The sequence below is a fragment of the Oenanthe melanoleuca genome, unplaced genomic scaffold, assembly GCF_029582105.1.
Source record: "Oenanthe melanoleuca isolate GR-GAL-2019-014 unplaced genomic scaffold, OMel1.0 S009, whole genome shotgun sequence".
Classification (NCBI taxonomy): domain Eukaryota; kingdom Metazoa; phylum Chordata; class Aves; order Passeriformes; family Muscicapidae; genus Oenanthe; species Oenanthe melanoleuca.
Genome location: NW_026612658.1, coordinates 1 through 12,139, shown reverse-complemented (window position 1 = coordinate 12,139; position 12,139 = coordinate 1). Strand labels below are relative to the sequence as shown.

General features: G+C 53.3%; 1 protein-coding gene and 2 long non-coding RNA genes across 3 annotated transcripts; 1 reads left to right on the top strand and 2 right to left on the bottom strand.

Moving 5' to 3' along the window:
- Window positions 1-1,232: 1,232 nt before the first annotated feature.
- LOC130266283 (nucleolar pre-ribosomal-associated protein 1-like) lies at window positions 1,233-3,703 on the top strand. The gene is made up of 3 exons (XM_056515595.1): window positions 1,233-1,820; window positions 2,390-2,568; window positions 3,194-3,703. The coding sequence occupies exons 2-3, from the start codon at window positions 2,524-2,526 to the stop codon at window positions 3,701-3,703; spliced, it is 555 nt and encodes a 184-aa protein (XP_056371570.1). The 5' UTR covers window positions 1,233-1,820; window positions 2,390-2,523.
- Window positions 3,704-3,899: 196 nt separating this feature from the next.
- LOC130266280 (uncharacterized) lies at window positions 3,900-5,415 on the bottom strand. Its single transcript, XR_008842810.1, has 3 exons — window positions 5,168-5,415; window positions 4,937-5,072; window positions 3,900-3,939 (listed from the first exon to the last, which is right to left on the bottom strand). It is a non-coding gene; the product is annotated as an uncharacterized LOC130266280 (long non-coding RNA).
- A 252-nt stretch (window positions 5,416-5,667) lies between these two features.
- On the bottom strand, window positions 5,668-6,916 carry LOC130266281 (uncharacterized). The gene is made up of 3 exons (XR_008842811.1): window positions 6,771-6,916; window positions 5,977-6,109; window positions 5,668-5,753 (listed from the first exon to the last, which is right to left on the bottom strand). It is a non-coding gene; the product is annotated as an uncharacterized LOC130266281 (long non-coding RNA).
- Between the last annotated feature and the right edge of the window lie 5,223 nt (window positions 6,917-12,139).

Below are 12,139 nucleotides of genomic sequence, written 5' to 3'. Positions count from 1 at the left end.
CAAATGGATCACACCTTTGCTGTCATTGATGATGAGTAAAACAGGATGAGCCTCTTCATTTGTGTGGTGGGGAGAAGGAAGGCAGGAATAGGTGATTAATGTGGCTCCATGTGCAATGAAAGAGCTTCAGTGCTGTCAAATAAAAAGGTGAGGGATTTATTTCACTTTACAGTGTGGGTAAGATTTCCTGATCAGCATTAGCCTATCTGAAGGTGAAAAGTAATAATTAAAGGCAGAAAAGGTAACAAAAGGCACAATCTTGCCTAAAGACTTCATTTGTCTCCCAAAGCACCCATCAGTCGTGTGAAGGGAGCCCCTTAAGCTCTCTGATAACCAAAATTGATTATTATAATTATTTATACTTATCTGGTGTTCTTTTCACAAAACTTTTAAACCTCTTCAAGAATGGGAGTGAATGTTGTTGTCCTCGATATACAGAGGGTAAAACTGAGGAATGGTTTGGCTCTAATGTGTCAGAGATTATATGATTAATCTGAAGGTGAAATGGCAGTTCAAATATTTTAAACCCTGTCATTAGACCTAAGCACCAACTCATGCTGCTTTTATCTTTCCTCTCTCTATATTGTCAAAAGCAAAATATGAACTTGCTCCTGGTGTCTTCTTTAATGGTATTTTGGAATGGCCTCCAAACTTTTTAGAGGCCCAAATTTGTGTTGCTTGTGTTTGTTTGTTTTGTTGTTGTTGTTGTTTTGTTTGTTTGGTGTGTTGTTGTTTCTTTTGGTTGTTTTTTGGGGTTTTTTTGTGTAGGCCAAGAAACAAATTCAGCTTTAATTGTCATAGGAGCTGCTAGAGAAGACAATCTAAGTGTCATCAGTTCTGTACAGAGAAAGCAATGTGGAGCTGCTCTGAGGTGCAGCTATATTGTGTGCAGGGAGAAAAAGTTACAGAAAAAAAATATACTTGGGCTATTTTATCTTTTGATTCTTTAAAAAAAATAATCTAGCCACTTTTTACAAATATGAGTTCCAAGATGAATTTTGGTACCTTTTTCTGCTTGTGTTGCAAACAGGACACCTTGATAAGTGTGATTCCTAGAGCTGAAGGGAGACACCACAGCCAGACAAGGTGTGCAACCACCTGACTTATTTCTTCAACCACCTGATTTATTTCTAGTACAATTAGAACAAACAGCCCTTTCCTTTTTAATAAAGATAAAGCACCTAGGTGAGATTTCAGAGAAAAAAAAAAAAAAAAAAAAGGCATCAACACTCATTGATCATTGTCAAACACAGTTATAATTTGTGACAGAGTGTGCCAAAAGAAGAAAACTTGGGTGGATGGCTTTCTATATCTAGAAGAGGTAATCAGTTCTAATGAGTAGGTGGCTACTTTGCATCCTTTTTTTTTCCTTGTGCAGATTATATGTGTCAGTTCAGAGTGCCTGCAGTTGCCTCTGGCTGGGTTGGGGATCACAGGCCCCCTGGGCTGGGTTTGGTGAGTTTTTCTCCAAGGCCAGCAGTGAACACTACTACACTCCACCTGAGTTCAGCTCAGAGCTCATCTCAAAACATGGGGAGCTGAGGAGATTTTTGTTTCATATTCATCACTGTTTTTCTCTTATGATTTTTTTTTTCACTTTAAACAGTTTAAAAATCACGAGGAGGTGAGCAAAGAACCTGCTGTGCCCCTGGATTCTGCATTTACCACTTTGCTAAAGAGAGCCTATGAGAGAGGAAGCAATACCCTACTGGAAGGTGGTGTTCAGACAAAATTGGCTTTGGCTCCCACCTGACCAGCTTTTGTTGGGAGTAAAGCATGTGCTGTTATACCTGAAATCCACAGTGGAGAACTTCAGCAGGGTAAGAGCAATATTGTAATAATATTGTGGTTATGTTTGATTTATTTTCATGTAGAAGGTACAAATGACTTAGCTGTTCAAACTTAGGTTCCAGTTCTGTAGCTCTTTTTTCTGTGCTTGTCTCTGAGGCTGCACAGCACCGTACAAAACTGCACGTAATTTGTAAACAAATGCCAGTTCTTATTATTGAGGATTTGCTTTGGATTTACTTTGCATGGGTTACCTTGCTGATCAGTGTGAGTGCAAATAACCTCGAGATTTTAATCCAGCTCCTGGGTCTCCCCAGGAAGCCTTTGCAGAGAGTAAAATTCACTGGCCTGTGTACCTCCAAATGTCATATATATAATGTATAAATGAATATATATATGTGTAAATGAAATTCTATCACTATTTATTTGGCAACCTGAGACTTCTCTTAGAATCAGGTTTCTATTAAGGGAGGTGGTTCCTTCTCCCAGAAGAGGTTGTAATCTAAGTAGTTCTTAGTTAACTCCTATTCCTGCTGTATAATTACCTGTCTGCTCCCATCCTCCTCTTTTCTTCACTTCCAACATGTCTTTGTTTTCATAGCTTGGTAAAACTTTGGGTCCTCAGCTTGTTGATCTCTGTGTGGACCTGCTGAGCATCTTGTTGTGCCGGGACAATGAAATAAAGCTGGAGCAGCAGCAGAAGCAGGAGGAGCATCAGGCTGATGGGATCTCTTCATGGATGAGGAGCCTCTGATGACAGAAGTGTCTTCAAATGACAAGGTACCAAATCCCTGCATACAGAGGCACATGTTAGTAAACTTGGGTTTGGCTGATTCTCTGGGGAATAGTTTTGCTGATCAGAGAGTGTTGTCAAGCTCTTGGAGGGAACTTAGGAATGCAGAGCGTGAGGTTGCTAAACTACTGTCTGGAGATGTGAGCCAGCTGCATCACCCACAGTCCCACCCCTGAGCTGGAACACGGTCAGGAGAAGTCTCAAATCACATCACCTTTTCAGGAAAAAATGCATTCCCTCAGCCCTGTGTAAAGCCTTATGAAAATTATGTACCTGAGGAGGGAATTTTTTCTCCTTTCATCTGTTCTGTGAATTTGTGGAGATTAGAGTGTGTTGATGAACCCCAGAATACTCAGTTTTCTCTGCAGACGAGCTTAGACACGTCCAGAGTGTTCAGTAACAGCATAAATCCCACAGCATAAATGTTGAGAGAATGATATTTATGTGCTTGTAATTCATTAATATTTTTTATCCTCTGGTCAGCTAGTAGACAGTTTCATGTTCAATAATTGTAACTGATAAAATGTGGAAAATAGGCAGATGAATGAGTTTATTTTTTACCCTGCACTGTGATTATCCATTCAGTCATGCTGTTACCTCTGTTTGTTACAGACCCTGGAGGATGCACTCACCTTGATTTTCAGACATCCTGCACTGGAGAGCTGGTTCCTGGCGTTGGAGCTGCGCTCTATTCCTCAGCCTGGTCTGAACCCTGTCACTGTGAAGCTCCTGTCAGCTCACCTCCATTCTGGGGTGCTCCAGCTGCTGAAAACGAGAGATCACAGACACGTCTTGTCCAAGTATTTCAAAGCCATCACCAAAAGTGTCCTGGAAGAGCTGCAGACTGGGGGGAAGGACCAAAGCCAGGTCTATCCCAGGAAGTCTCACCAGCTGCAGGCTCTGGAGGAGCTGCACATGTACATGACTGCAGCTCAGCTGAAGGAGATCACTTTAACCATGCTGCAACTTCCTGAGATGGGCTTGGCTTCTCAGAAATCTGAAAAATCCCCTAAAATAGGGAAGCAGTTAAGCTTCTATGGACAAATTTGGTGCAGCTCTTTACAGACAGCCACCAAAGACAGCCCCAGCAAGGAGACTTCTGCTGTCCACAGAGCACATTAAGGCTTTGGGGAAATTGATGTCAGCATCGGCCAGAAGAGATTTGGAGCGAGTTTTCCTTCAGGCTCTCCAGAGTGAGCCAGTCCTTGCTCTCACAGGTGGTGTTGAGGTGCAGGCTCACTGCCTTGCCCAGTGCTCACTCACCTCCCTGGCCATTGTGGCCATGCTGATCCAGCACTCCAGGACTCACCTGCTGCAGGTTGGAGCTCTGGTGTCTGAGCAGTGCCACTGGGAAGTACCTGAGGAAGCACATGGAGAGCTTTCTTGCACTGGTTCATGTGCATTTGCAGTGCAGAGACCTGTATGGATTCAGCCGACCTTCCGCAGGTACAGGCACGCTGAGCCCTGCCTGATGCAGGAGGCCATTCCCTGTTAAGGATCTGCTGGCCTTAAGGGCTGGCAATCTTAACACCACAAATAAAGGTGATAAGACCTAGATGTCTGACCTCTAGTGACTGTCTTGGAAGTACTTCTGCAGCACTAAAGGTGAACAGCTGTTCTGAGGCTTGCCTGTCAGACTGAAGCCAAGTGCTCTTACAGTTACTGCTGCCCAGATTTTTCTTTTGAAGCCCTTATTTAATGCTTGGTGAATGTGGAATTCTGTCCTTGTGCTTCTCCTGATTTAGTACAAGAGGTAAAACCTTTTGCTCAGGCAAGGAGAGAAGAGTGTCTGGAGCGTGCAATGTCACAACCAGATGGTTTTTGTAGAAATTGAGCTTTCACTTTTGCAGAGTCCAAAAATTTTCTTTCTAAAACAAACCTCCAGCTCTGGGCTGGCTACAGTAATGCTCATATGTAATGTCATACCCTCACAGTGCCTCATGGAGGGTGGATATTCCCGTGCAGAGCTGCCCCTTGAACGCCAGCTGTGCCAGGAACGGGCAGAGCGTGCAAGGAAGCTCAGCAGCATCGGGACAGGGACAGGCATCTGTTCCAAAGAATTGGCTATTTAAAGCCCTCATCCCCCAGTCCCACCCATGTCCCTGGGGGGCAGCTGACAGAGCTGCCTGGAGTCCAGCTGATTTAGCCCCCCCGAGCCGGGGCTCCAGGTGATATTTTCAAGCAGGAGAAGGCAGGGCCGGGGGCGCTCCCGTCCCGTGCCAAGGCAGCTCCCCATGCCCACGGGAGGACATCTCTCCCTGCAGCAGCTCAGCTCCTTTCAGAGCCTCAGCAAGTTCTTTTCCCTCAGCAAAGGGTGCACATCCCTGCCTCCAGCACACCTCCAGTGGGACCCACCTGGGAAAGCTTTCCATCCCTTCTGCACTTCCAGCTGGCTCCCTGGAAACTCCCACCTTCGTCCAAACAAAACTTCATCCCACCTGAACCTTTGATTTGAAGGCATCTCTGCAGGCTGTCGGTTGGCATTTAATAGCTGTGAGGGAAGACTGCCTTGGCTTTAGTGCTGCTGCTGCTGCTGAACGAGGCCTCAGGCGGGAAGGGAAGGCAATTGGGGTGGACAGGACATACCTGGCAGCTGCCTGGGAGCTCTGGGAGGCTGGAACCAGGAATTGCTGTCTGAGCCCCTCTGCACACAGCCCGTGCCACCATCACCAGGACACGCCAGCTGCTCCTTGGGCTGCTTTTGGGCTGTCAGTGGCCTGTATCCAGGCTGAAGCATCTCCAGGAGCCTGCTCAGAGCAGCCCCTGGCCCGGGAGCCACGGGCAGCCCTTGAGCCGTGTCCGTGCCAGCGCCGGCCGGGCACCCAGCGCCCATCCCGGGCCGTGTGCTCGGCACGGGCAGGACGCTGCAGGCACAGCCCCTGCCCCGAGGGCCCATGGACAAGAGGTGCTGGATGCCTTTCGGGGACTCCTGGCCTCCTCCTGCCCCCCGTTCCCCGCAGCTGGGACACACAGAAACAACAAGGAGCATTGCTGGCAGTGAGTGGGAGGCACTGAGGCCTCTGTGCAGCTCTGGGCCACAAAACCAGCCCCAGCTTCAGCAGCTGCTTCATTCGGGCAACACTCACCTGCAGGAAATGCCACCTGCCACTCTCCAGAGGAACTCAGGTCACGCAGCAAGGGAAGCCTCAGAACCTGTCCTGCTCACTTCTCCCTACAAAGATACATGGCAAGAGTAAATGTACAGCTGCTGGGTAAATCCTGGAAAGGGCAGGAAAATCAGGGGATGGGAAGATGCGGTGCTGTCATGCCAGCTGCCAGCCAGTTCTACCCTACAGCCGTGGCAGGGGCTGGTGTGTAAAGCAGCTTTAGCAGAATAGAACGAGCTGCAGTTTCCTTGCTGGAGCCAAGAATTCCCATCCTTGGGAGTTTCATACCTGTGATGCAGAGGGCTCAGTCAGTCGGAGCACAGTCCAGGTAGTGCCAAGGTTGTGAGTTCAATTCTCCCACGGGCCGTGTCCTCGAGAGTCGGATTTTAGGAACCCTCTCAATCCCAGTATATCCTGTGACCTGGAAACAAAGGGGAAAAGCCGCAGCCGAGTTTTAATAAAAGAGGTTTTGCCATTGCAGAGCTTCTTGGAGTTGCAAAGCAAGGGAGAGGGGGAGCATCTCATCTGGCAGGTGATGGAGAAGCAGCCCGAGCGGAACCGTGCCCGGCCCCGCCGAGCGGCTCCTCCCGCGCCCCAGCCCCGCTCGTTCCGCAGGGGTGCGCGGGCAGCAGCCCCGGGGCTGTGCGCGCACGGGAACGGGGAGCCGGGCGCTGCTCCGCGCTCAGGGCTGCGGGGCCTCCGCGGGACGGGGGCACCGGGAGCGCCGGGATTTGGGGCTCCAGGGCTGGCACAGCACTCCCCGCGCCCCGGCCAGGTCCAGCCGCGATGCAGCGTCTACACGGGGAGATCCCGCCGCCGTTCTTCCGGGCGCGGTTACCGGCAGAGCCCCGGCTCCCCGCGGCCAAAGCGGGACCGTGTCCAGAGTGCCGCGGCCGCCGGAACGGAATGGGAGCGGCAGCGCCGGGCTCAGCCCCAGCGCCCGTCCGGGGCGGCTGCTGCTGCTGCCTGCGGCGCTCCCGATCCCGGCCCCGCTACCCGCACCCTGCCTGCCCGGGGAGAGGCGGCACCGCCTGGAACCCCCAGCCAATACCGCCAAAACCTAGACCCGACCCTGGTCCTACCTGAACGCCCCGGGATTCGCGCAGAACCGGGAGCTGTCCCTGGCACAGCGCTCCGACGAGGATCCCGCCGCATCCCAGCACGAGCGTTCCCGAATGGAGCGGGGCAGGAGCGGCTCGGCCGCATAGAAATACGCCCCGGCCCGCGCAGCCGCACTGGGGCCCCGCGCACCTGAGTCGGGCCCGGCCCCGCCCCTCAATCCCCGCCCGGCCCCGCCCGCTCCCTCCCCGGCGCCCCGTCCTGCCCGGGCTGGGGCGGGGCCATCGCTCGCGGCCCGCCCCCTCTCCCGGAGTCGAACCGGGGCTGTTCCGGGCTCCGGGTCCCCTCGGAGCCGGCACTGCCCAGCATTCCTCACCGGGGCTGGGGGTTCCAGCACAGCCCCCAGGGCATCCCGCTGCTTCCTCAAGTCCCCTTCAGCGGGATCAGTTTTTGGAGAGAGATACCCAAACCCAGCAGAGCTGGCTTTAACGGATCCGGGGGAATATCCCCTCTCCCCATCTCACCCAATTGCCGCTGCCAAAAGCCAGCCTGAGGATCAGCTCCCTATCCCCTCAATCTCTGCAAGGAATCGGATTTCTCAATCCGGCAGGGCAGCAATGCTGTTCTCCTCGCCGGAGATCCGGATTGCAGCGGCGTCCCCGCCGGCGCTGCCCGGATGGAGCGGGGAGCGGGGGGTGTGTGTGAATAGAGGGGAGGGTGACGCCGAGTTCGGGCTGCGAGAGCGGCCGCGGCTGCGAGCGTGGGAAGGGCGGCAGTGCTGCCGCCTTGTGGGCACAGCGCGGTACTGCAGCCACCCCCGAGCCGGCGCTCCGGCAGTGCTCGGCAGCGGCTGCAGTACCGCGCTGTGCCCACAAGGCAGCGTTAGCGGCGGGTGCGCAGCCAGGGCTGGGGCGGGGCAGGGTGGTGCCTGGGGAGGATCCCAGGGGGACGGACACGGGAGGGACAGGGTCAGCGCTGGGCTAAACCCCCAAAAACATCCTAAAAAAACCACCAAAATTTAAAAAAAAAACTAAAAATCCCAGAAAAAAACTTTTAAAAATCCCTTCAAAATACCCTCAAAGAACTTTAAAACCACTCAAACACCCCAAAACCCCTTTAAAACCCGGGGGGGCGGGGCCACGTGATCACCTCGGCAGAGACGTGGGCGGGGTTCGCTTCAGGGTCCATTGCTCTGGGCGTTAACAATCGAAAGCCGAGCAATCGATCGATCGGCAGGCATGAGCAATCGAGCGCCGAGCAAACGATCGACAGGCATGACGAATCGAGAGCCGAGCAATCGGTCGATCGGCAGGCATGAGCAATCGAACGCCGAGCAATCGATCGGCAGGCATGAGCAATCAATGACCGAGCAACCGACCGACAAGCATCACTAACCGATAGCCGAGCAATCGATGGACAGGCACGAGCAATCGATGGCCGAGCAATGGATCCAGAGGCATTCCTAATCGATCGTCGAGCGATCGATCGGCAGGCAGTACTAATCGCTCGCCAAACAATCGAGCGGCAGGCATCACTAATTGATCGCCGAGCAATCGATCATAATAAAGGCCGGAGAGCCCGAGCGTCCAAAGCGAGCTCAGCCTGAGCAAATGGCGGCCGAGCCAATTACCTGGAGTTAAATCACCTCGGCCACGCCCCGCGCAGCCGCACTGAGACCCCGCGCACCTGTGCCGGGCCCGGCCCCGCCCCTGAATCACCTCACGGCCCCGCACCTGGATCCCCGCCCGGTACCGCCCGCGGTACCGCCGTCGGTACCGCCCTTGGTACCGCCCCCGGTACCGCCTTCGGTGCCGCCTCCGGTATCGTCCCCGGTACCGCCCCAAGTAACGCCCTCGGCCCCACCCGCGGTACCACCCCCGGCAGTACAGGACCCCGGCAGAGAAAGGCGTCTGCCCGCAGCCGCCTGTCTGCGCCCGCCCGTTTCCCGCGCGCCCGCTGCGCCGCTGAGCCCACAGCCCGTGTCCGCACTCTCGGAAACCCCGCAGAAAATCGCGCCGCGGGGATCGGTGTCGGCGCCGCGCGCAGGCAGCCCCCAAATCACACTGAGGTCCTTGTTTTCCCGCCCTTTCTTGCCGCCAGATATAGAAGGTCAGGCGAGTGCCGGCCGAGCCGCCATCTTGAGAGTGGCAAGCACTAACTTCCGCCCTTCTCTGCTGCCATCTTTAGTACTGGCAGAGGCCACTTCCGGCCCGGCTGCCATCTTTGTTGTGGGACCCGTAACGCCCCTCATCATGTCAATTTCTAAGTCGCCTCCCTGAATCCGGCAACGACGCCGAACAGAGCTCCGGCCGACGCTCGAGCGGCGGCAGGCACGGGCGGGGATGCTTGTCTCGGCCGGGCTCCTGCCGCAAGCGGCATCCGCCGCGTGGCGGCAGTCCTGCAGGGCAGGGTCCCGGCATGCGCTCGCTCCCATCATCGGAAGGGCACGCGCGCAGCACCGCGCTGTGCCCACAGGACGGCAGCGCTGCCAGGGCGCCGGAGCGGCGGCGGCTGCAGTACCGCGCTGTGCCCACAAGGCGGCGTTAGCGGCGGGTGCGCAGCCAGGGCTGGGGCGCGGGGCAGGGGCGGGGCTGGGGGAGCGTCCCGGGGGGACGGACACGGGAGGGACGGGATCAGCGCCGGGGATGGCCTCAGGGTCCCTCGGGAGGGACGGGATCAGCGCTGGGGATGGCCTCAGGGTCCCTCGGGAGGGACGGGATCAGCGCTGGGGATGGCCTCAGGGTTCCTCGGGAGGGACGGGATCAGCGCTGGGGATGGCCTCAGGGTCCCTCCGGAGGCGCTCGGGCACAGGAGATGCCGTGATGTGCAGGTGACACCCTGGGGCCCCCACGTATCGAGGGACCGGGGCTGGGGTTGCGACGGGCTGGGCTTGTGTGAGAAGTGGATCTTTGGGTGAGTGACAGGCGTGGTGGTGCACCGAGAAATTGGCTAGTTAGCTAAATATTGAATTAACTGCCCAACTAACTAATAACTACTTTCATTAGTACTCCAGAGTAGGCATGTAATGTTCAATCAAGGTAATTATTAGTCACTGCCATCTGGAGTATTAATGAGGGGCCCTACCTGGCATATATGAAAAAGGAGAAAAAATATGTATGTCTGGTGCAGCAGTAGAAAATTTCAGGCTCCTGAGGTGTAAATAATTTTATTTAAATAATAAGGGTTTTTGGTGTTTTGGTTTTTTTTTTTTTTACTTGCAAGGAGCCTGAAAATTTGTACTGCTGTTTTTTAAATTGTACAGCTAGAAAGGAAAAGAAAGTTAGAAAAAGGTTAGAGAGAAAAAAAAAGAAAAAGAAAGAGTGAAAAAGAAAAAAACCAGAGTTAGAGACTACTAGAAACAGGGAAAGAGAAATAGAGTCAGACAGAAATAGAGAGAAAAAGAAATCCAGAGAAAAAGAAAAGAAATAGAGAGAAAAAGAAATAGAGTTAATGCTACAGCAAATATGAAAAAGAAAGACAGGAGCCAAGGGGAAGACGTGGGGTATCTTGACTAGGGGCGACTTAACTTTATTGAATGAATGTTTTTATTCACAGCAAAAGACAGCAAGGTGTACAAAGGCAAGTACAGGTACCAATTTAATTACAGATACACTCCATGCACACGCTGCTAAAGGTGAATTTACACACAGAGCCTTTTTTTCCCCACTTTGAACCCACATGGGCCCACCTCTCTCCTCCCAAGTGCAAACAGCTCTTTATGGTCCAGAGATCCTCAAATAAATAGAACAATGTGCCAGCCCAGTGAAATGCTACTGCCAGGAATGACCCAGGTAAGGCAAACAGGGGCACTTTCCCCTTAGGCATCCCCAAACCCTGAGCAAGCAGGGAGGCTGCCCAGAGCCTGCTGTGACATCCCCAGCTTCCTCTGCCTTAGATGTGTGGGCAGAGAGCTCCTGCTTCCCAGGCTGCCCACCCCTGAGCCCAGGAGCAGGCAGGGGCTGCTGCTCCTCCAGCTGTGCCCCAGTCAGGCATTTCCTGCAGGATCCCACAGCTCTACTTACTGGGCCTGTGGTGATGGCTGGGTTCTGCAGCCTGGGCTCTTCCCACTGGGTCATTTTCTTATCTGCAAAGAACAAAAGAAATGATCCCATGGCTTCTCTGCTACCACACCGTCAATTTCTCTTGGTTTTTCTCTCCCTAGCACTGCTCAGCTCTGTCAGGGTTAGCAAAGGCTTGTGTCTCCCCACCCTCCCCAGCCCCAACACACTGTTAAGCTGAAAACATCCACTCAAAAACACAGAAGCACCCCAGAACCCAGGGAATCTGCACTGCTTTGATGGCAACGTCTGCAGGAGTGAGTGACACGTTCATTGGAACGTGGGCTGGGATTGGAGACACGGCCTGGTGGGTAAAGGAACCCAAAGTTTTTGGCAATGACACCACAAGTTACTGTTTGGAAATTCTGCACAGACAGCTGAGCTATCACACTTCTAAATCTGGAGGGAGTAACATTTTTCCTAGACTCTGATTTAATGAGAAGGTGAAGGGGGGCAGAACTGTCCTGTTTTGGTGCAAGAGAATCACCCAGCAAGGAGCAGTGGAGATGCTGGCAGTGGCACAGCACAGCCCACTTCTTTCCATCTACAGCTCTGAGGAGCACCAGGAGGATGACAGGAAAGCTTCTACAGGACCATGCTGGGACTGCCCTTCCCTGCCTCCAGACAGCTGCTCCTCCCAGGATCCTGAACACGGGATCACAACAAAACAACGGGGTTGCAACCAGAAGACAACGCTCCAGACCCACCCGGGTGCCACCTGCAATGGCAAGGTGCTGGTCACCCTGGGCTGCCACCCTCTGCTGCTACAGACACTCCTCTGCGCCAGGAGCTGGGCAGCAGCAGTCACACTGCATTTTCCTTGTTCCTACAACTGGAAAAGCCCTCTAAGTTTGAGCATCCCAAGCTGCTTTAAGGGAGACTGGGATCTGAAAGGTGTCATTCAGCAAATGTTACCTGGAGAAAATTCTGAAGGACTGCAAGCACATTGCAAGACGTTTGATCTATTAGTTAATTTAACAGTAAAATACTAATTTATTTCCCTTCACACATTAAAGTGATTTATCCCTTGTGGAAAAGCTGAGGAGGGCTGCCAGCCCGAGACCCCAGAGCTGCTGCCAAGGTGGGGCACCCAGCACAGCCCTTTGCCTTTCCAACCCCTCCACTGGAATCCCCTTCTACAGAGTTCTTGGTCACCTTGACACCAGCAGCCACAAATCACAGCGCCAGTTCTGTGTGAAATCACAGGTAACACAGCTGGAAATGACTGACAGTGGGTCAGCTCTTGGCCCTCTCTACCTCAGAGTGCGCAGCAACACCAACAAATCTCCTAGCCCTAACCCCTAACCCTAACCCTAACCCTAAACCCTAACCCC